At 55.0% G+C, this 20,273-nt stretch overlaps 1 protein-coding gene across 12 annotated transcripts; it reads left to right on the top strand.

The window, feature by feature from the left end:
* Window positions 1–347: 347 nt before the first annotated feature.
* On the top strand, window positions 348–17,568 carry P2RY2 (purinergic receptor P2Y2). Of its 12 annotated transcripts, XM_059708528.1 has the most exons (4): window positions 1,804–2,006; window positions 4,043–4,153; window positions 10,523–10,701; window positions 15,795–17,568. In XM_059708528.1, exon 4 carries the CDS (start codon window positions 15,799–15,801, stop codon window positions 16,927–16,929), a length of 1,131 nt encoding a protein of 376 aa, XP_059564511.1. In that variant the 5' UTR covers window positions 1,804–2,006; window positions 4,043–4,153; window positions 10,523–10,701; window positions 15,795–15,798; the 3' UTR covers window positions 16,930–17,568. The 12 variants fall into 12 exon arrangements, with proteins under 12 accessions (XP_059564516.1, XP_059564512.1, XP_059564510.1 ...); XM_059708529.1 differs by lacking the exons at window positions 1,804–2,006; window positions 4,043–4,153 and adding an exon at window positions 352–570; XM_059708527.1 differs by lacking the exons at window positions 1,804–2,006; window positions 4,043–4,153 and adding an exon at window positions 352–570 and having other exon boundaries at window positions 10,425–10,701.
* The last annotated feature ends 2,705 nt before the right edge of the window (window positions 17,569–20,273 follow it).

Raw genomic sequence — 20,273 nt, 5'->3', positions numbered from 1 at the left:
GGGCTCTCCACTCTCCAATCAGCTGGAGGCTGAGCAGAGTCCTGGGTCCACAATGTGGTATCGGAGGAATTTTTTTCTCTCGGCCTAAATAGCAGTTACAGTAGAAATCTGAAGGGAGAAAACAGAGGGGGGTTGATTGGGCCTCCAGTGCCCAGGGAGACTTCCCCACACTGGGACCCAAAGGCCCAGGCTCCATCAATAGGGGCCACAGGGACTCCTAGTTCCCTAAAAGCTGCGTGGATCAGCTTGGACAATAGGAGGAGGAGGAGAAGGCTGGACAAGAGGCCTTTGTGTCTTCCAGGCGTAGGACTCCGAGGACTGCAGAGGCGGCTCAGCTGCACAGGGCGGTGTGTCCATTCCACTCCTGCTCTTGGCACAGCTTCAGCCAGCACCCTTCCTGGGCACCTCCTGGGGCCTGCACCCAGGTGCCCGTCAGCTGATGTGGAACCCGGCAGGACCCATGGCCCCGGGGCCCTGAGCAAGCTCCTAGGCTACAGAAAGGACGACTGTGCACTTGTCCAGACCCTGACCGTCCAAAGCCCCAACGGATGGACACTTGTTGGCAGGAGGGTGAGTGTGATTGCTTCTATTTCACAAAGAAGTGGGCCCTGAGAGGGACTGGAACAGGGTCAAGGCCTTCCAGAGTTGGTGCTAAAGCTGAGCCACAGCCTACTGTCCTGGCACCTAGATCAGAATGAGTGTGTGTGTGGGGGGGGGGGGGGCATTCATTACTCATTCATTCATCCAGTCGCATGCTCAGCAATTCCTGGGACTGCTGGGACCGCAGCAGGAGGAGGCATACCTGGTCCCGCCTCTCCCGGAAATCACAGTGGAGGAAAGGGTCCTTGATCCTCGGAAAGCATCAGAGTAGGGTTAAGGGCAGAGCAGGGAGTGATGCGTGTTTGGCTGGAGTAGTCTGAGAAGGCAGCTCATGGGAAGCAGCTCAAAGATGGGGGACCAAAAAGATGGGGGTGTTCAGGAAATTTCTTTATTGATTAAGGTATTACATATATGTCCTTATCCCACCATAACCACCACCACCTCCCCAACTCATGCCCTCACCCCCCTGTTGTCTGTGTCCATTAGTTAGGCTTATATGCATGCATACAAGTCCTTGGATTGATCTTTCTAATGACTCTGAACGAGATTAAGCAAAGGGAGCATAGAGGAGGCTCCCGCCCTCCTCTCTGGAGCTGGAGACTAGCAGGACCCTGGATGCCGGGATTCCCTCCCTGAGGCCGCGAGGAGCGCCCACCTCGCCTCCCCGGCTGGGCCTCACGCCAGGGAGGAGAGCTCTCTGTGTGGTGCTCTAAGCAGGTCCGGGAGGAGAGGGCACAGGGTCTTGGCCAGGTCTCGCGGTGGGCAGCGACAGGAGCCACACACGCACTAGACAAACTTTGCAAAACTTTAGCGTCGCTGACAACCTCAGCCAGGCAGCAGGACTGTGGCCGCCCGCCCCTCCCCTCCCCGCGCAGCACCCGTGGCAGATGCGTTGACCCCGCAGCCCAGCCGAATCGCTCGGCGGCGTCCCTAAGCCGGTGGCTGGGTGTCAGTCAGGACGGGGCGGGGCGGTTCCAGAGTCTGTCCAGAGTCCGTTCGCCCCCGCCTGACCCAGCCGGTGCTGGAGCCACTCGGGGCGGGTGGGGCCTCCCGGCACGTGGGTCCCTGCGGCAGCGGCGGCAGGACGCGGGCGCGGGCACCCGGGAGCGGTGGCCGCCCCGCGGCTGGCGGACCAGCACCTGCGGAGGTGAGGGGCGGGCCGCCTGGAGGGGCCGGAGGCGGGAGCGGGAGGCGGGTGCGGCCGGGAGGCGGCGATGCGGACGGAGCGCTTGGAACGCAGAGCCGCGCGCCTGCCTGGCCGTCCGAGTGCGGCTCGGCTGGGAGCCGGTGTGAGCGCGCTGGCGGTCGGGAGTCGAACTCCGTGTCCACTGGAGCACTGATCACGGGGAATGTGGACGGACACCCCGTGAGTGTGCGTCCTCGTATTTGGGAGCGTCTGTGTGTTGGTGAGTGAGAGCGTGCGCCCCTGCATGTCAATAGGTGAACTTGTAGAACTTGTGTGTGTGTGTGTGTGTGTGTGTGTGTGTGTGTGTGTGTGTGTACACGCGCGCTCTGGAGTGGGCGCCCGGGTGGCGGCTGGAGACCCACGAACCCGTAGAGGCCGGCTCATTCCGGGGCACTCTGGGTGGCCCGCCCCCGCCTGGGCGTCGGTAGGACTTGGGTTGGGGGGGGGGGGTATGGGTGATTGGGGCAGTGGCCTGAAAGGACAGTTAAGCCGCTGTCAGGGGACTGTTAATCTGGCCGGGGGTGCTGCAGGAAGGGTCTGTCTGGGAAAAGGCAGTGCCCTCCCTCCACTCCCCAACCAGGGTGCAGGTTTGGGACCCTTGGAGCCAGACGTAAGGGCCAAGCCCTGCTGTGGGCTAGGGGCTAGAACTGTTCCTTTCCATATCCTTGGGGCCACAACCTTAGGTACCCGGTGTGTTTTGGATCTTGGCTGGGATAATGGGGAGCTTTTGAGGGCCAGGGTGAGGCCCCAGTAAAGTCTCAGTTATCTCAGTGGGTAGGAGTGGTTGGGAAGGAGATTCTTTGAGCAGACAGAGCCCACAAAAGCTCCCCGAGAATCAGAGATCTCTATTCCTATCCTGCCTTAGCCGCTGTGTGACCTGGGCAAGGCATGTTCCCACTCCGAGCCTCATGGGCTCACCTGCAAAAGGGAAATAACAATGATGGGGAACTGGAGGGCTCTGGAGGAGCTGGTGTGTGGGTCCCGTTCAGCACCAATGTCTTCTTGGACAGGATCACAGCTTGGGGGTGGGATCAGTTCCTAGACTCTAGGACAGTGATGGCGAACCCTTTGAGCTCGGCGTGTCAGCATTTTGAAAAACCCTAACTTAACTCTGGTGCCGTGTCACATATAGAAATTTTTTGATCTTTGCAACCATAGTAAAACAAAGACTTATATTTTTGATATTGATTTTATATATTTAAATGCCATTTAACAAAGAAACATCACCCAAAAATATGAGTTCGAGTGTCACCTCTGACACGCGTGTCATAGGTTCGCCATCACTGCTCTAGGACCTAGAGGGAACTTCCTGAAACCCAAATCCCAACAGTTCTCTGAGCTAAACTTCCACAGGACCCAGCCCGAACCCCTCAGCCTGGGACACAAGGCCTCCAAGAACCGATCCTTGCCAGCCTCTCTAGCCCCCTCTCCCACCTGACTTTTCACCCGCTAGTAACTGCATGGAGTCTGCTACACATACTGGGCAGTTCCTTGCCTCTGGATCACTGTGTATGCTCAGCTCACTGCTTGAAATGCCTCCCTCCTCTCCTCTTCCTCAGTTTGGCCCAGTTCAGATGTCTCCTCCTCTGGGAAGCCCTCCTTGATCCCCCAGTTAGTATAGGTTCTTCTGGGATCTTGCAGTCCCAGTGCTGACAGCCCTGCTCTCACTTGGACTATCATGGCCTCTGTCTGTCTCCTTTCCAATCCCCAGGTCTGAGGCCCCATGGAGGGCAGGAACTGGGGCTTATTTCTGTGCTGCCAGCACCCTGCACAGGGCTGAACTGAACTGAGAAAGCAACAGCAGCGCCTATCCTCTGCCCTGTCCCCAGCTTCTCCAATGAAGGCCTTCTACAGTGGAGCTCTATGTCATTACAAAGAAGGGGAAACCAGAACTAGGTCATCGGAGTGGGTGGCACAGGATATCAGAACAGTGTGTCCTGGGGCACTACTGGACCCAGAGTAAACAGGCTGAAAACTTGGATTTCATCTGAAGGCTATAGGGAGCCATGGAAGGTTTATGAGCAGGAGAGATTCATGTTCAGAGCACATTTCAGAAAGCTCTCTGGCTGCAGGGTGGAGAATGGATTGAGTAGTGCTAAGTGCATGGAGGTCAGGGCATTTGTGATATTGATACCAGAATCATCCAGGCGTTGTTTCAACTATGAGCCCTTACCCCCTTGTTTAAACACTTCCCTGACCCCTCAGATGCTTCTGCTGAGGAATTTGAGGACACTTAGGACTTTCCCTCCCCCTTAGGGAGCCAGGGGACCAGTGAGTGATCGATCACATCCCAGCTCTGCCCCCAGTTTGCCGGGTGACCTTGGGGCAATTCCTACCTCGCCAGCCTCGAAAAGGAGGCTAGAACCGGTAAGGCCCTGTGCTGAGAATTTGTGCGTGGGGAGGCCCTGGCATGGACTGCTTGTCACTCTTCTCTCTTTCCTGCCTTGGGCTGTCTTGAGGTCTGGCCAAATGGGTTGGAGGATCGTAGTGGGAGACCCTCATAAATGGCTGCCAATGATCCTTACCTCTTCAAATGCTAGGATGCTGTGAGGATTCTTAAGATAGTGGTCAAGAAAGGGCTTTGTAAGCTGCAATGCACAGGGAAGAAGTGTGATACTCACAGACGGAAAGGCATTTTGAAGACAATAACAGAAAATAGGTGCAATAGCAAGGGATCACGTTAACTGTTTAGGGAATTTTAACTGTTGACTGCCCTCCTCTGCCTGTGCCACCTCTGCTCACTAGGCTCACTAATTTATAAATGTCCCTCCACCACCCCTGTTAGGGAGGAATTACTATCTCCATTTTGCAAATGAGCAAATACGGGCTCAGGAAACAAGGTCACAATGCCAAGGTAAAAGCTGGGCTCCTGCCTACCTGCCCCAGCTTAGATCTCCCCATTCAAGACAGAAGCCCCATCTAGATGCAGCCCAGCCCTCCGGCTTTCTGGCTGAAGGAAGTTTGAATCATGCCCTGAAAACCTGTCTTTAGGTCGTGCTGCGGCCTGATTACCCAGTTGCTGATAATCTAATGCCCATTCAGGCCTGCCCTCAGGACTAGGGAAGCCTTGTTGATCTGGTGAGAGGAGATAGAGGTGCCCTAATGAAATCGTTCCTCTCCCTGAACTGCCTTCTGTGGACCTGTCTAGCCTGCCCGTTGGCCTACATCTTCTTGGGCTGCCTTTGTGTTCTCAGGCCTGGCCTCCCAGCCGTTCAGGCCTGACGGTGGGGAGGCCGGTGTGGGGGCCCATCCTGACCTCTGTACTCATCTGAGAGATCAGTTGCAGCACTTGGCCAGGCCAGGCCTGCTTTCTCTCTATGTCCACATCACGCAACACAGGTTGGGCTAAAAGAGATGCCAGTAAGTGTTTGGGAAATGAATGACCAGGTGAAAGTGGGCGTATAGTGGAAGAGGAGGGCCTTGCTCCATGGAGAGCTACAGTTGGTTCCTGAGCAGAGGAGTTCCTCCACTCCCTCACCTCAGCATATCTTAGCCCTGAGTCATTTCTGCTTTGGGATGAATAACCAGAGTTCCTGCTGTGAGAGTGGGCAGCCTGGGCCCTTTTGGGCAACTACTTCCTCCTCGGCCCTCTATCCTGGTACCCTGTCACTGTTACTGTATTGACAATGACACTGCCTGGGCCCTGGAGCATGGGAGAAGGGCCTCCCTCAGGCTTCTTGGGGCCCACATGACCCTCCCCTCTCTCCCTGCCTTGGGGGAGTCTCCCCCATCCTAACCACCTTCCATGTGGCACTATCTCTACAAAAGTCAATCAGACCATGTCATGTCCTTCCCTGCTTAAGCCCTGCCATGGCTTCCCATTGTCCTCAGGATAGAGGCCAAGTTCTTCAGCCTGGCATTCCATGTGAGTCCTGCCGCCCTCCCCCTCACACATACACATTCTGTGCCACCTGTCCCTCCACTCCAGCCTCACTTGACCCCTGGCTTTAGGCAAACAGTCCACACTATCACACCACTGAGTCTTTGTACCTGCTCTTCCTTCTGCCTTCAATGCTCTCCTAGGTCTGTATCCACCTAACACACTCCTAATCATCTATCAGGACCCAGCTCAAATGACCCCTCCTCTGGGAAGCTCTTCCTGGCCACCTTACCAGGCTCATGAGGGGTTCTATGAGCTCCATGGCCTCTGGGCTTCCTTTGGTCATGACTTGATCACCCAAGTAGACTTGATCCATGTCTGTGGCTTTCTTCCCATTCAGACTGGAGCTCTTCAAGGGCTTGACTGAGTCGGATCTGAGTCTGAATTTGTAGGGTCCCTCTGAGGTCAGGCCCATGGGGGCATTGGCAGGTGTTTGCTGAGACTTTGGCTCCTGGGAAAATGACTCATAATTATGTTGTTCTGAGGGTCCAGACTGTTGCGGTTCTGAGAATCTCAAGAGAAACAAGTAACAGAATTAAAGAAACATTTAGCATTTACTCCAAGAACCAGAGACTCTTGCAATTGGACTGTAAGTACCAATGAACCCAGAATCCTGGAAGCACTCAGAGTGAGACAGTCTCAGAATCACAGACTCACTTGTATCCCATTCTACAGCTTTGTCCCTTTTTCTTCTTTGGGTCCTCGATTCTCCCTTTTTCCTTCCAATCTGGACTCTTTCTGTTTCTCTTCATACCTGATCACACCCCTTTCCAGGAACTTTCCCTGACTGTCCTGACCACGGCCCCTCTGCTGGATCACCTAGGAGGCCCCCTGCTGAGAAGTGTTTCAGTGTCTCTGCCATGACAGGAGATGCAGCCTTCACAGCAGGACAGAGCATGATTTGCTAGCCTCGTGGAGCACCCACCTGTCATTCCTCGTGAGCTGTCTTGTGTAGTGGTGACTGTCCCCAATTGACCACTGAAGAACACAAGGCTCAGAGAGGGAAACAATTTGACCGAGATTGCACAGCATGGGCAGTTCCAAGCTGGAGCCTGAACCCAGGGTTCTTGCCTCTTGAGTCTGGCTGGAGGCATCTGGATTGTGATAGGTTGATGTGAAGTCCAGGGCCTTGTGGTTCTGAACTAGTTCAGCTTAGCAGTGCATCTCTATAGCCTGTGCTGGGTGGGGCTGGGCTGGACCGTGCCAGGCCAGGGGTAGTAGGACAGGTAGTTTGGAGTCCTGCCCTGGGGTGAGGGTGGAGGTGCTCAACTCCACACTGAAAATACTAGAATTAGAACACCAGACCTTGAGGAAGGCCCTTACTCTTAAGGAGTCTCAGTTACCTGATCTGAGGTGGGAGGACCAGACAGGCTGCTCTGAGACCCACACACGCAGAGGCTCTGAGCTCAACCCCAACATGTGGCTCCCACAGCCAAGATTCTAAGGGCTCCCAAGAGGGAGAGTGCCTCCAGGGGGGCTGCAGAGCACAAGGGCTTCCTGGAGAGGCTGCAGAGGTTTTACTTTGCAACTGCACCTGTCGATAACATCTGAGGTTACCCCCTCAGCTACTTCCCCACATGAGTCCAGTGCTTCTGGTGTAGAAAGCACTCCAGGCAAGGCTGGGGCCCACTGGCCTTCAGCTCTGTGGGTTAGATTTGGGAGGGGACAGAGAATGACTTCCAAGATGCTCCCTGTCTTTTAACCCAGCCTTGTCCTCTCTTCTCCCCTCAATCCACAGGGATGACTAACAGTTCCCCAAACATACTGTGTGATCTATTGCCCTGGTTTTTGCTCACTCTGCTTTTCTTCTCTCTTCGCTCACCTGACCCCTTCCAAAATACAGGTCAAGCGTCCTCTCCTCCAGGAAGCCTTCCTTGACCACCTCCCCATTCCCATTAGGGGTCCTCTTGTCTGGTTTAGCCCTGTTGCCTCTGCTTTCTTCAGCCCCAATCACCCTGAGTTGTCATTACCTATTTCTGGGTCTTCTCCCATGTGCTACCTACCCCTTCTTCGCCAACCTTGACAGTGACCCACCTTAGAATCCCAAGAGCCTTATACAGGGACAGGCATCAACGTGACAACCTCTGTAAAAGGGTGAGTGGGTGAAGAAATGTGGTGGGATCAAGTTCCTGCTGGGGGGCCCTGAGGGTGGCCGTCAGTGTGGGAAACTTGATCTGTGACCTTGCTACTGTGCCCCAAATTCCTGTGGGTTTCCTGCCCCTCTTGTCTTCCTAAGATACTGTTCTTAGATGGCAAAGGATTGAGACTTCAGTTGTGGAGAGGAGACTTGTCCAGGTCCCACAGCTGAGAATGACAGAACTGGGATTTTCCACCTGCCTGGGGCCCTCCCCTGTCCCTCGATGATATTCCAGGCCCAGGTCTTCTGCTTCCCTTCACAGCAGAAGCAGGCAGCAGAGGTTTCCCGAATGGTGATGGGTCACAATCCCCTTCCAGTCTGGACAGGGCCAGCTAGGTGGGTGGGTGAGCGGGTACATTCCACAGCCACCCTAGTGGAAGAGCTGGAATGTCTTCTAACCACCCTGGAAATTCCTCAGCTGGCCTGGGATCTGCCCAGCCCTTCCTCCCGGCCTTGGGCGCACTGGCCTGGGACCCAGGGTGGGTAGAGGCAGAGCCAAGTCAGTGGGGCAGGTATTCCGCATGTTTGGCTTGGCACTTTCTGGCCTTAGTTATTGTGAGATGGGTACAAAAACCATCATGGCTGCTTCACACCTAGAAAGTGCCAGGAAGAGTAGATCCTGGGCCCTGCCTGTAGGGCATTCCCTGTGGTGGAGAACCGACCAGGAAAGCAGAGCCATGGGCTCACTGAGGGCTAGTCAGGGAGCTTCCTGGAGGGGAGAACCTAGGCCTTGGAGGGAAGGAGGTGGTGGTCAGGGGCACAGCTCCTCAAGTCAGACAGACCAGGCTGCTCGGCCATTTGCTAGCTTTGTGACCTTGGAGAGGTTGTTTTGCTTCTCTAAGCTCCTCGGAGTGAAATGAGAAGGGATCTGTGAGGCCACCAAAGATGGAACTTGGCAGAGAAAGCACTCCTCTCTGGTTATATTACTGTTAGAAGTTAAGGGATGTGTTCCTGAGCAAAGATCGACCATGAGACTGCTTCTGCTGTGCTTGGCACAGGAAGATGAGGGCGGAGGCAGAGAGGGTGGGCTGTCTGGAGCAGCGGTCGCCAACCTTTTGGACCTCACGGACCACCAGTGGTCCGCAGACCACCAGTTGGCGACCACTGGTCTGGAGGGTTGGCAGGGCCTGGAGTGTCAGGCTCAGGCGCTTGGACATAGTCAGGGTAATAGGGAGCCATGGAAGGGTTCTGAGCTCCACAGTATGGTCAGGTTCATGTTTTAAGATCTGTGACTGCCATACAAAAGATGGCCAGGAGGGCAGGAGTAGAGGCAAGGGGACCAGAGAGGGGGTTGGTACCATGTGGAGGAGAAATGCAGGCCTAAGGCCAGGAGGTGGGGGAAATGCCATCCCTGAGTCACTGTACTGGTTGAACTGACAGGAGCGGGTGAGTGATGGTTTTCACATGGGTGGGACAGAGAGAGGTTGTCAAGGGCATATTAGAGGTTTGAAGCCTGGAAAGATGGATGGTGGAGACCCTTCTCAGAAATCGGAGGGTGGCTTTGAGAAAGAGTTGTGCTCCACCTTAGTCTGTTGAGTGAAGGCCTCGCCTGAGAAGACAGGGTGTGACCCTGGGCGGAGTCGGGTGAAAAGGTGAAGTTCTTTCATCTTGTCACTAGACTCCAGAGCAGATTGACACATAGCTACCTGCCCACTGGCCCAGGTCAGCCTGGGGATCCTGGGACAGGGCCCACTAGGAACACAGTGCCCAGGATTATTTCCCAGCGCCTTTACTCCCGTCCTATTCCTGCAGCCTCCCATCTCCTCTCTCCACTTTCCGCCACGCTCGTGCTGCACCCCAGCCTGGGGACCTGGCCTTGGCTATCTCGAGCCCCACTTCCCCATTATGGAGAAATGAAAGCGACAGAAAAGGGATGTTCTTTCCCCCCTGTGATGTGTCTGAGATTCTGATGGATGCTGGGACCTGTCCACACAGAGTGTCTACTAGGTAACCACACCCTCACTGCAGCCCTGTGCCTGGTGTGTGTGAGGGAATCCCAGGCAAGACAAAAACCAGGGCCAGAGCCCAGAAGGCCTGGCTTCTGATCTTGCCTGCATCGCTGACTTACTGTGAGGCCTTGAGTCTCAATGTCTTCTGTCAAATGGGAGTTTGGCACACTGATTTCTAAAGGCTATTTCAGGCTCTGACTAGGACTGTGTGTGTGCACTTCGTGTCCATCTCAGTGTGATTGTATACACCTCTGTGTAGCTGTGTATCTAGGTGTGTCCATGCCTGTGAATGTCCATGTGTGTTTACAACGCCTATGGAGGAATGATTAGAGGGAAAAGGGATATTCCAGATAGAGACTCAGCTTGAGCAAAACTGGGCTGGCTGAAGTACTGTCAAGTGTATACCGGGCAAGGAGGGTATTGACTATTTCCTGTTGTGGGGCTGAAGCACAGAGCCAAAATCAAGGAAAGGGGCTTCAGAGGCTCAGCTCAGCTCTGCAGGACACGGGGAGACCTTCTCTGGCAGAGCCACCTTCCTGTGAAAGGGGGCTCCTGGGGAAGGAGGCCAGGAACAGCCATGCCTGGAGCCTGTAAGCTGAGAGTGGATGGCTGGTGGGTAGAGGAGACCCCTACTGGGACCAGCACACCAGGTCACCTCTCTGCCTCTTTCAGGCCAAGGTTGGAGCAGAGCAGGTGGCCCCGGGAGGGTTTGGCCTGGCTGGCTTCCCATGATCCAGAGCCCACACTGTCTCCACCTCCCTGTGTCTCAGGAGCCCACAACACTGCCTACCCTGAGAAATGCTGGAAGCTGGGTGCGGCCCCAGGCGGGGGACCTGTTTTTCCTGTTTCCTGCAGAGTTCCCTGCAGCCCTGTCCAAGCCTGTGCATTCATGAGTGAGGAACCTGAGCGGGCACTGAGCATCCTGACAGCGAGAGCAGGGGCTGGTCAGGTACGAACGTGCGAGGGCGGGGTCCACTGGAGTTTGGGGCAGGTGTGTGCATGTGTGTATACACTGAACCGGGGGTAGATCAAAGGGATCCCTGCCCTGCTCCCTCATCCCAGGCTGTGATAAATGCAGGCTTTGGAGCCAGAAGAGCCCTGGGTATTAAGCCCAATTTTTCCAGTTCCTGGCAGTGTGACCTTGAACAAAGAGCTCAGTGGCAGTATCTGCTGAGGAATGAGGGTGGGGAATAAAACTGAGATGCTGTGTGGAGGCTGCTCATCCCAGGCTTGACCTTTACAAAGTGAGGGGATGGGGCTCCGGGGTCAGGAGCTCCTGACCCGGGCGGGCCTAGGATCTGAGCCAGAGGTGGATGAAATAGAAGAATGTGGTTAGCTCAGACGCTGACCCATCTCCAGAATATCTGGGTCCAGTTACCCTCCCTCTGTCCAGAGAAGGGCAGGGCCTTCTCTGCACCTCTTGGAAGAGAGACAGTCCAGGAACCTTAGGTGGGCTGGGCCCCAGGAGAGCTGGGTTGACTCCTGGCCACCCAGGGTCAGCAGCCAAGAAATCTTTAAGTGCCGTTGTCCTCTGGGGCTCTCAGAGGAATAAGGGAAAGGAGAGTCATCCTCCTCTGGGCTCCCATAGCCTTTTGTGCTTGAATCATTCATTCATTCATTCATTCATTCATTATCTCATTCATGTTATACCTGCTTTAACACGTTAAGCCCCATGTCAGTCACCGGTGACTGACACTATACTTTCTGTCCGGAAGACAAAACAGGCTGGGCGCTTAACGTGTTAAATCAGGCCTCTTGCTGGATAGGGACAGAGAAAAGAATCAGATAGTCCCAGTCCTCTGGGAGTACCTGGAATGTGTTGTGGTAGAAGGTGGATGGACAAATTGCTAACAGGCTATGAGGAATGCCTGGGGGTAGTGTTAGGAGGACAGCTTCAGAGATGGGGTGACATTTGAAAAGAACCTTGAGGGATGGGCAGGATGGAGTGCAATGTGGGTGGGTTTCCAGACAGAAAGAACAGCACGCACAAAGGCAAGGAAGCCTGGTAGGGCACTTGCACGGCTCATAGCACCCTCCAGACTAGGAGCTCTTCAGGGCAGGGCCAGCCAGAACTGGACACGGAGGGACTGGTGAGTGGTGTTAGACAAAGTTAGGCAGAAGCCAGTCCCAAGAGAGCAGGGAGTGAGGCCCCAAGGGCACCGGAGGTCAGAAAAGGCTGAAGACAGGGCTGGGGACTTGGCTATCTCCGTAAGCAAAGGCTGGGGAGGCAGGAAAGGTGTAATCACAGGCTGGTGAGCCAGCCTGCGGAGGGAGGGGGTGGGCAGAGTCAGTCTGGATGGGGGCCATGGCAATGGAATCCCCAGCTGGCCCGGGAGGGAGGAGGCCGGGATATCTTAGAGCAGGTGGAAAAGGCAGCTCCCTAGGTTCACTGGAAACTTAAGGAAGTCTCCACCCCTCTCATTAGTGTCAGAGATTCCACCACAAGTGATTAGCAAGAGCATTGTGCAGAGCAATGGGATGTTGGCCCGACTCTGAGGAGACACCTGCCTTGGGGCTGGAGCTAAAGCAGCAGTGCAGAGGTGGGATGGGGTGTCCTGGAGGGACCACTCTCCCTACCTCCAGTGGGAAGAGGATCTCATGAGGGAGGTTTTATGGCCGCAGTTCTCCAAGGCCAGGGAATTCGGCCCGTGAGAGGTCTGAGTCTCAGGAGGGCAGGAAATGCCTGATGTCACTGAGATTCTGTGGCAGGGCTGGACACCCCAAGCTGGTGGCCCTTCTACAGGCCCTCAGCCTCATGCTTGGGCCTCCACACTCCTTCTGCAGCTTCTGCGAGCCAGCAACTCCCAGCCCATCTCCCAAAGTGTCAGACCTGATGGCCCCAGCCTTCACCCATGCCCATATCCCACCATACCCCTGCAGGGCTCCCCACACTTACAATGTCTGACACTGAATCCCTCCTCTCCCCTCTCCTGCTCCTCCTCCCAACCCCTGAGCCGGGCCTCTTGTCTGCCTCTCTCTCCTGCCCAGCTCCATCCAGACTTCCTCTGGGCCAGTCTCTCCAGCCTTTCTCCCAAAAAGCTCTCAGATCTCTCCCCTCAGAGGTCCCAGGCCTGGCCCTAGCTTCGGGCTCATCAGCATTCCCCTGGCCCACCACACTCACCTACCTTCAGTCAAGACCTGTTGCTCCTCCACCAGTGGCCTGAGAGAGCATCCCAAAGATTTTAAGAGAAAAGCCACATCTGAGCTGATGAGCCTTGAAGCTCATAACACCACAGCATGCCTACTGTGTGCCAAGCATTGCTCCAAACATTTTATACCGATTACTCACTTAATCCTCACAGCGGTTCCAATAATCACCCCATTTTATAGAAGTGGAATTAGGAGGTCTGACTCCAGAGGCCAGGTTCTTTGTTATCACTGGGGCTTGCTGCTCTGAAGGATAAAGAGTTGCAATTTCAACAGGTAGATATGAAAGGTGTGAGTGGATTCCTGGTTGAAGGAGCAACATGAACTAAGGCTGAGAGAGGAAAAATGTTGGGCACATTCAGGAAATTGTAGGTCACAGAGGATGGTTGAGGCTGGTGAGGCCAGCAGAGGCTTTCTCCTGACAGCAGGCAGGAGCCATGGAGGGCTTTAAGCAGGGGAATGACTTTGTCTTTTGCAAAGACCCCTCTGGATTGGGGAGGACCGAGGCTGGAGGCAGAGAGGCTGATGCAGTGGCTCCAACGGCAAGGTGGAGGCGACAGTGGGCTGCTTGGAGCAGGGGTGGGAGGCAGGAAATGCTCTAATGCCAGGTCCTGAGTCCAGGCCCCAGGCAAGAGGGAGCCCCGCGGTTTAGCCCTTCCAGAGCCTCTCCATCCCTGCTCCCTCTCAACTTGGTACCACAAAGGCTTCTCCCTGCCTCCTCACCCTGGATCTGCTCTGGCTCCTCAGGAAGGAACCTATGACCATGGGAGGGAGGTCACCAGTATAGGCTCCCTTCCTCCTGGTTGCACCTTTGCTGACAACAGGAGACAGGAAAGCTCTGGGGTTGGGGGGTAGTGGAGTATTGGGAAATAAGGGAAACTGAGGCACCTATGTGTCCCTCAGCCCCCCCAACCTCAACGTCAAGGGCCTTGAACTGCTGCTAAGAGGCCAGGCTGGGCATGAAGCTTAGGGTCTAAAGGAGTGGAAATCGCTGGCCTGACAGAATCCCCAAGTCCCAGCCTCTCAGGACCCAAGTTTCCAACATGAAGGGAATTGTACAGCCCCAGATTATCAGGGTAGGAAGGACTCACACACAATCTGCCCTCTGTGTCCTCCCAGACACACCCCCACACGCAGGACACGAGCCTTCCTGAAGACTCTGCTTGCACAACCCCATAGCAGAGAGTTCACTATCTCCCTCTGATAGCACCTTCAGATTCCCAGATAGGAATTGTAGCCTGTGACCTTGGTCAAATACCTTGAATGATTTGTGTCTCAGTCTCTTTATTGGCTCCCAGAAGCATGTTGTAAGGACGGAATGAGGTGACATTTATAAAGCACATAGAGTAATATGGCTTGAAAAAGTCAGCCCCCTCTGCCCATTCACTGTTAGAAAATCATTCTTTTTTAAAAATACGTTTTTATTGATTTTTAGAGAGAGGAAGGGAGAGGGAGAGATAGAAACATCAATGATGAGAGAGGATCATCCATCAGCTGCCTCCTGCGCACCCCCTGCTGGGGATCAAGCCCACAATCTGGGCATGTGCCCTGACCAGGAATTGAGCTAGTGACCTCTTGGTTCATGGATTGATGCTCAACCACTGAGCCACACTGGCTGAGCTAGAAAGTTATTCTTTGTGTTTGTCCCAAACTATCCACCAGGGACTCCTGCTAGGATTTCCAGCCCGCCTTCTGGGACCTTTGGGCACATCATCACCCTCCATTCTGGGATATCTGTCTCCTACCTCCCAGATGAGTGAGAGATCTTATTGGTTACATGGGAGAGGAGGAAGGTGCATATCTTGTTCTCCAGGTGCTCACTGGGCAGTCAGGCCCTGTGGGTGTGTTATATACCCACTAGGGACAAGGTAGGGGAACCTCAAGGTAGTGATAGTGTGGAAGGAAAGCTTGGTAAGCCTGGAGGAAGCTGAATTTGACTCACAAATGAAGTCCCCAAACTTCCCATCCCCACCCCAGACTTCTCTGGAATCTTCAGGAGTGTCACTGTCCCATCTGGTAGACTCACACTCCAGAGAGCAGCTTGCAGATACAGAAAGTGCCAGAACATGAAAGTATCTAAAAAATATTTTCTGAGAGAATGAATGAGTGACTGAAGAGGAAGACCCTTGGAAATACTTCCTCAATACCAAAATAGCAGGCACCGGGCCAGAACCTCCCTAGGGAGCCAAAGAATAAGCTAAAGGAAAGAATGTTCTGATGCCCCCAGGAAGGTATGGGCTGCCCGTTGGCCAGAAACGCTTCAGAAGGCAGGGGGCACTGGGTGTGAGGTGGAGCCCATAGACCTCAAAGGCCCCTGTCCATGAATCTGAAATCATACCCTCTGGAATCCTCCGATTCTAGAGTTCAGAATCCCAGATCTAGAATGCTGTGCTCCTGAGGTTCTAGAATAGAGTTGCCAAACTTTGTTTTTGTAAAAGGCCAGATGGTAAGGATTTTAGATTTTGCAGAACAGATGGTCTTTGTCGAAACGGTTCAGTTCTTTGTAAACAGATGGATACGCTATATTCCAATAAAGCTTTATTGGGCTGGATTTGACCTTTAGTGTGTAGTTTGCCTACATCTGTTCTCAAGTTGTAGATTTATATGATCCTGATATTTATGGATCTCATGCATTCTCATGCATTTTTGAGGTTCCAGGGTTCTGAGGTTCTGGGCCCTCTGGGAGGTTCCAGGGTTCTGAGGTTCTGGGTCCTCTGGGTCCAGGGAGCCAGGTCAGAAGGCCTTGAACGTGGTTGAGCAGATCTTAACCAAAGGAATCTGCTTAATACTTGAGGTCCCTCGTATCCCTGGTCAGGTGGGTGTGTCAGGCCACTTCGATGAGCCCTGGACAAAACCCTGATGGCTGTTCTCCCCACCCCGCCCCCTTTCCTTTAGGGCAATGGCCGCAGGCCCGGGCCTCTGGAACGGCACCAGCAATGACACGTGGTATGGGGATGAGCTGGGCTACAAGTGCCGCTTCAACGAGGACTTCAAGTACGTGCTGCTGCCTGTGTCCTACGGCGTGGTGTGCGTGCTCGGGCTGTGTCTGAACGTCGCCGTGCTCTACATCTTCCTCTGCCGCCTCAAGACATGGAACGCCTCCACCACCTACATGTTCCACCTGGCGGTGTCCGACGCGCTGTACGCGGCCTCCCTGCCGCTGCTGGTCTATTACTACGCCCGCGGCGACCACTGGCCCTTCAGCACGGTGCTCTGCAAGCTGGTGCGGTTCCTCTTCTACACCAACCTTTACTGCAGCATCCTCTTCCTCACCTGCATCAGCGTGCACCGCTGCCTGGGGGTCCTGCGCCCACTGCGCTCGCTGCGCTGGGGCCGGGCGCGCTACGCCCGGCGGGTGGCAGCCGCCGTGTGGGTGCTGGTGCTGGCCTGCCAAGCGCCGGTGCTCTATTTCGTCACCACCAGCACACGCGGCAACCGCATCACCTGCCACGACACCTCGGCCCCTAGTCTCTTCAGCCACTTCTTGGTCTACACCTCAGTCATGCTGGGCCTGCTCTTCGTGGTGCCCTTCGCCACCATCCTGGTCTGCTACGTGCTCATGGCGCGGCGGCTGCTCAAGCCGGCCTACGGGACCGCGGGCGGCCTGCCGCGCGCCAAGCGCAAGTCCGTGCGCACCATCGCCGTGGTCCTGGCGGTTTTCACCCTCTGCTTCCTGCCTTTCCACGTCACCCGAACCCTCTACTACTCCTTCCGCTCGCTGGACCTCAGCTGCCACACTCTCAACGCCATCAACATGGCTTACAAGATCACCCGGCCGCTGGCCAGTGCCAACAGTTGCCTTGACCCCGTGCTCTACTTCCTGGCTGGGCAGAGGCTTGTGCGCTTTGCCCGGGACTCCAAGCCCGGGACCACGAATCCCACTCCTACTGCCCAGGCTAGCCGCAGGCTGGACCTGCGCAAGTTTCATAGAACTGACCCCAAGGCAGAAGACGGGTCGGCCAGCAGTGAGAACTCCAGCAGGCAGTCCCCGTTGGCTGGTGGTGGGAACACTAAGGACATCAGGCTGTAAGGCCTAAACCCCTCCGGCCTGTGCAAGCTTGTATGGGGGACTCTGTAGGGGCTATGACTTGCTCAAATGAGGTGGTCTCCCCAGATATGGATCATCATGACTCATGCTGGATGGTCAAGGGAGCCGTGACCCCAACACTCTGTCACTCGGCAGGGGCTCCGGACACTGTGGTCCAGCGAGCTCAACAGTCCCCCTCAGCCCCATCACCATTTGTATGTGTCGATTGGGGAATAAGGTTTCAAGAACGAAAGGGTTCCGGGCCTGACTCACCCACAAAAATAGGTGGCCGTGCCTGCCAAGGGACCTAGGCTAGAGCCCTGCTGAACCAAGTCAAATAGAGAAACAGGCCAAGAGAGGCAAGTGACTCACCAACGTCACACAGAGGCTCTGGGCCTGAGCTACCTGGGATGGTGGGGTCCCAGGCTGACTAGAGGACCCTGGTTGCAGCCAGTACTGAGCCAGAGCTTCCCACAGGGGAACTGGGGCAGGTCTGCGTGCCACAGTGGACTAAGCAATGAGAAGTACCCGCAGCCCAAGAGATGAACATCTGGAAACTGATTCATAAACCCATCCGGAGGCTCCTGTGGGCTGGGAGCCAGTTTGAGGCTGTAACTCATACTAAAAGTGTTGTTGTCTGCTGCGCTTGTGCCCTATTGTGTGGTTGGAGGATGGGGATGCAGCCTGAGAAGCTCTCACCAAGCACACTAGGTTTCTTTCTCCAACCTGTTCTCATCAGCCACCTGCCTTCCCACTAGCTGCCTCCGTGGTGGTCTCATATCAGGTGTCCCCTCTCTAGACCCCAGGTCAGCCCCCACCTTAAAGCTAACTGGCTTTTGTACCTACCTCTACTGGCACAGAGAGGAGTCAGGTAGGGTCCCAGTTCTTGGGATCCCCAGTTTAGGACTTAATGGCAATCATGGACTGGTAAATGTTAAAACATTTAACTGACCTCCAGGTGAGTGAGGGGAACCCCTTATTTGTAGCATTGCCAATTGCCGTGGTACAAACATTCCTACAATGGCCAATTTCAGGCTACCAATATAATGTCAACCTTCTGCAGAATTCCTGAGAATTTAACAACTGCCTCTTGCAAACAGTACAAATTGTTCCAACACATCACCAGACAATGTTGAGTGGTTGGGGCTGTGGACTCCCAAGCTATAGTTTCTGGGGAAAGCAGTTCATTGGAAATGTCCAAGTGCAGGGTGGCATCCTGGGCCAAGACATGGGGCCAGGAGAGCAGGGTGTGCAGGAACTGGAAGCAGGCTGGGCAGCAGGTGCCCAAGCTAAAAGCAGGAATGAGGTGGGGGCTGGGTCACAAGGAGGTCAAGTCAGGGCTCCCCCCTTGCCCTGATCATGTGGTTCCCTCAGCACTGAGTAGTGTGGGAGAGACTCACTCCTCTTCTATCCAGTCCTCTGCCTTCGTGGAAAATCCAGCCACATGGCAAAATGGTTGGTGTTCCGGTTGGGTCAGGGCTTAGTGTGGGGGAGATGGGTTTCACCTGTGACAGGTTCTGGGTCCAGCCAGGACCACTCTAGAGATTTGTGGAGCTCAGCTGGACAGGGACCCTAGCCTTTGGGCAGGGACGGGGCAAAACTGACAGGCCTCACAGTTAACCTCAAGGATAAGGACTCCCTCCCTCCCTAAGGGCCCACTCTACTTGAGATAAGGCTCTTTCCTCGTCTCACTTTCCCAGCCTCCTAAGACTTCTCCACCCTTCCCACTCCACCTTGGCAAAAGGGGGCACCCCCAAAGGTTGCTCTATTTAGAGACTAGCTTCTCAGCTCCTCATGTGACAGGGACCCATCACAAGCCATGACCCAAATGATTACTCTGCATGATACAATGTGGGTGACCTGCCCAGAATGGAGTTAAAGGCTTACCTCCCACATTCTAGGTCTTATACTTCTGTTAATGTAACCCGAGTCCCTAAGAACTTTTTTCGTGATGACCTCTTTCAGGTTGTCTTTGCACCTTTCCTGTAGGTTTGAGTCTGTCTTTTTCCTACTGGCTGCTGTTCAGGCTGAAACCCACCCCAGTGTATAGGGACACCCTACCCAGGTAAGATGCTATGCTGTCCAGGAGTATAAATGTTGGGCTCTGACTCCCTTAGCCCTTCTTAGATCCAGAATCAGGGGTTCTATATCATGATTTTGGGGACTCTTGAGAGTACATCAGTGGTTGGGGGTGGGACTGTGGACACCGTGGGCCCAAGGTCCCTTAGTCCCCATTCTTTTCATATCTTGCCCAACAACCCCTCCAGCAGCTGCCCTGGAGACCCCAAAAACCCAGGACACCACAGCACATGGAGACAACACTATGGCCAAGCCCCATGAAGTCTTCCTTCACCCAGCTGCCTGCAGATTTCTAAGGACACAGGACCTAGGGGACACAGGGTGGCTGACTCACCCCCTAATCTGTGACAGAGAGTGGGGAATGGAGACCCTAAGAAACCCAGGGATAGGCCCAGGGTCCCACCTCGGGACCCCAGTTGGACTGCCTGGCCCCCTTGGTGTGGACATCTGGCCTGCAGCTCAGTGCCCAGGCCACCCGCCCGGTGGGTGAGGTTCCTGATCCTGTTGCCTTGTGCTATTTTCAGCTCAAGCAAGATCAGGATTTTCCACTCCCAGCCCCAGACCATTGTCCAACAGTGACATGGGGGGACATGCCTGCTCTCAAAATATCTCCTCTTACTCCTGGGCCTCCCTACCCCTCCTCACCTTCCCACCTCCTCACCCTGACATCACTTCCTGAGGCTGTTGACTCCTGAAGGCCACTGTGAAAGGGCACAGCCCCCTGACAGGGAGGGACCCCAGGGATTATCCAGCCCAGCTGCAGACTCAAGGCCAGAGAGAGGCGGGGCCTTGCCCAAGATCACTCACGAGGTCAGATGGCGCCTGAACATATGCCGAGGGCTCAGGCTGGCCCTGCTGCCCTGCTTCCTTTACTGCAGGTTGGTGCCTTAGTGGGAATCCTGCTGTCACCTCTGCCCCGAGTGGACAGAGCTGCAGCCGAGGCCAGGGACGGGGCAGAGGGTTGGGGTCAGAGTGGGGTGGGGGAAGTAAATGCCTGCTGACTTGCTGGCAGCAGCTGTTCTCAAGGAGCTCCCTGCAACCCGGGCAGGGACCCTGCACAGAGGGGTCTCTGCCCTGGATAGCAGGTATCCCAGGGCCCAGGAGGGAGGGGGAATCCCAGAGACATTACCACTCTCACCCTCCAAGGCTAGGAGAGGCCCTGAACAACATACTCCCCAGACACAATTTGCTCCGGTCTAGGCCCCTTGTCAAGGCAGATTTGAGCTGATCTGTTCCGAATCAGGTGCACGAGGAAGGGAACTCATGCA

This window comes from Myotis daubentonii, chromosome 9 (genome assembly GCF_963259705.1).
Source record: "Myotis daubentonii chromosome 9, mMyoDau2.1, whole genome shotgun sequence".
Taxonomy (NCBI): Eukaryota; Metazoa; Chordata; class Mammalia; order Chiroptera; family Vespertilionidae; genus Myotis; species Myotis daubentonii.
This window is presented reverse-complemented; position numbering and strand designations above follow the sequence as displayed.

Coding starts and splice junctions, on each gene's coding strand:
- P2RY2 (XM_059708533.1), top strand. CDS start 15,799: ATGGCCGCAGGCCCGGGCCTCTGGAACGGCACCAGCAATGACACGTGG.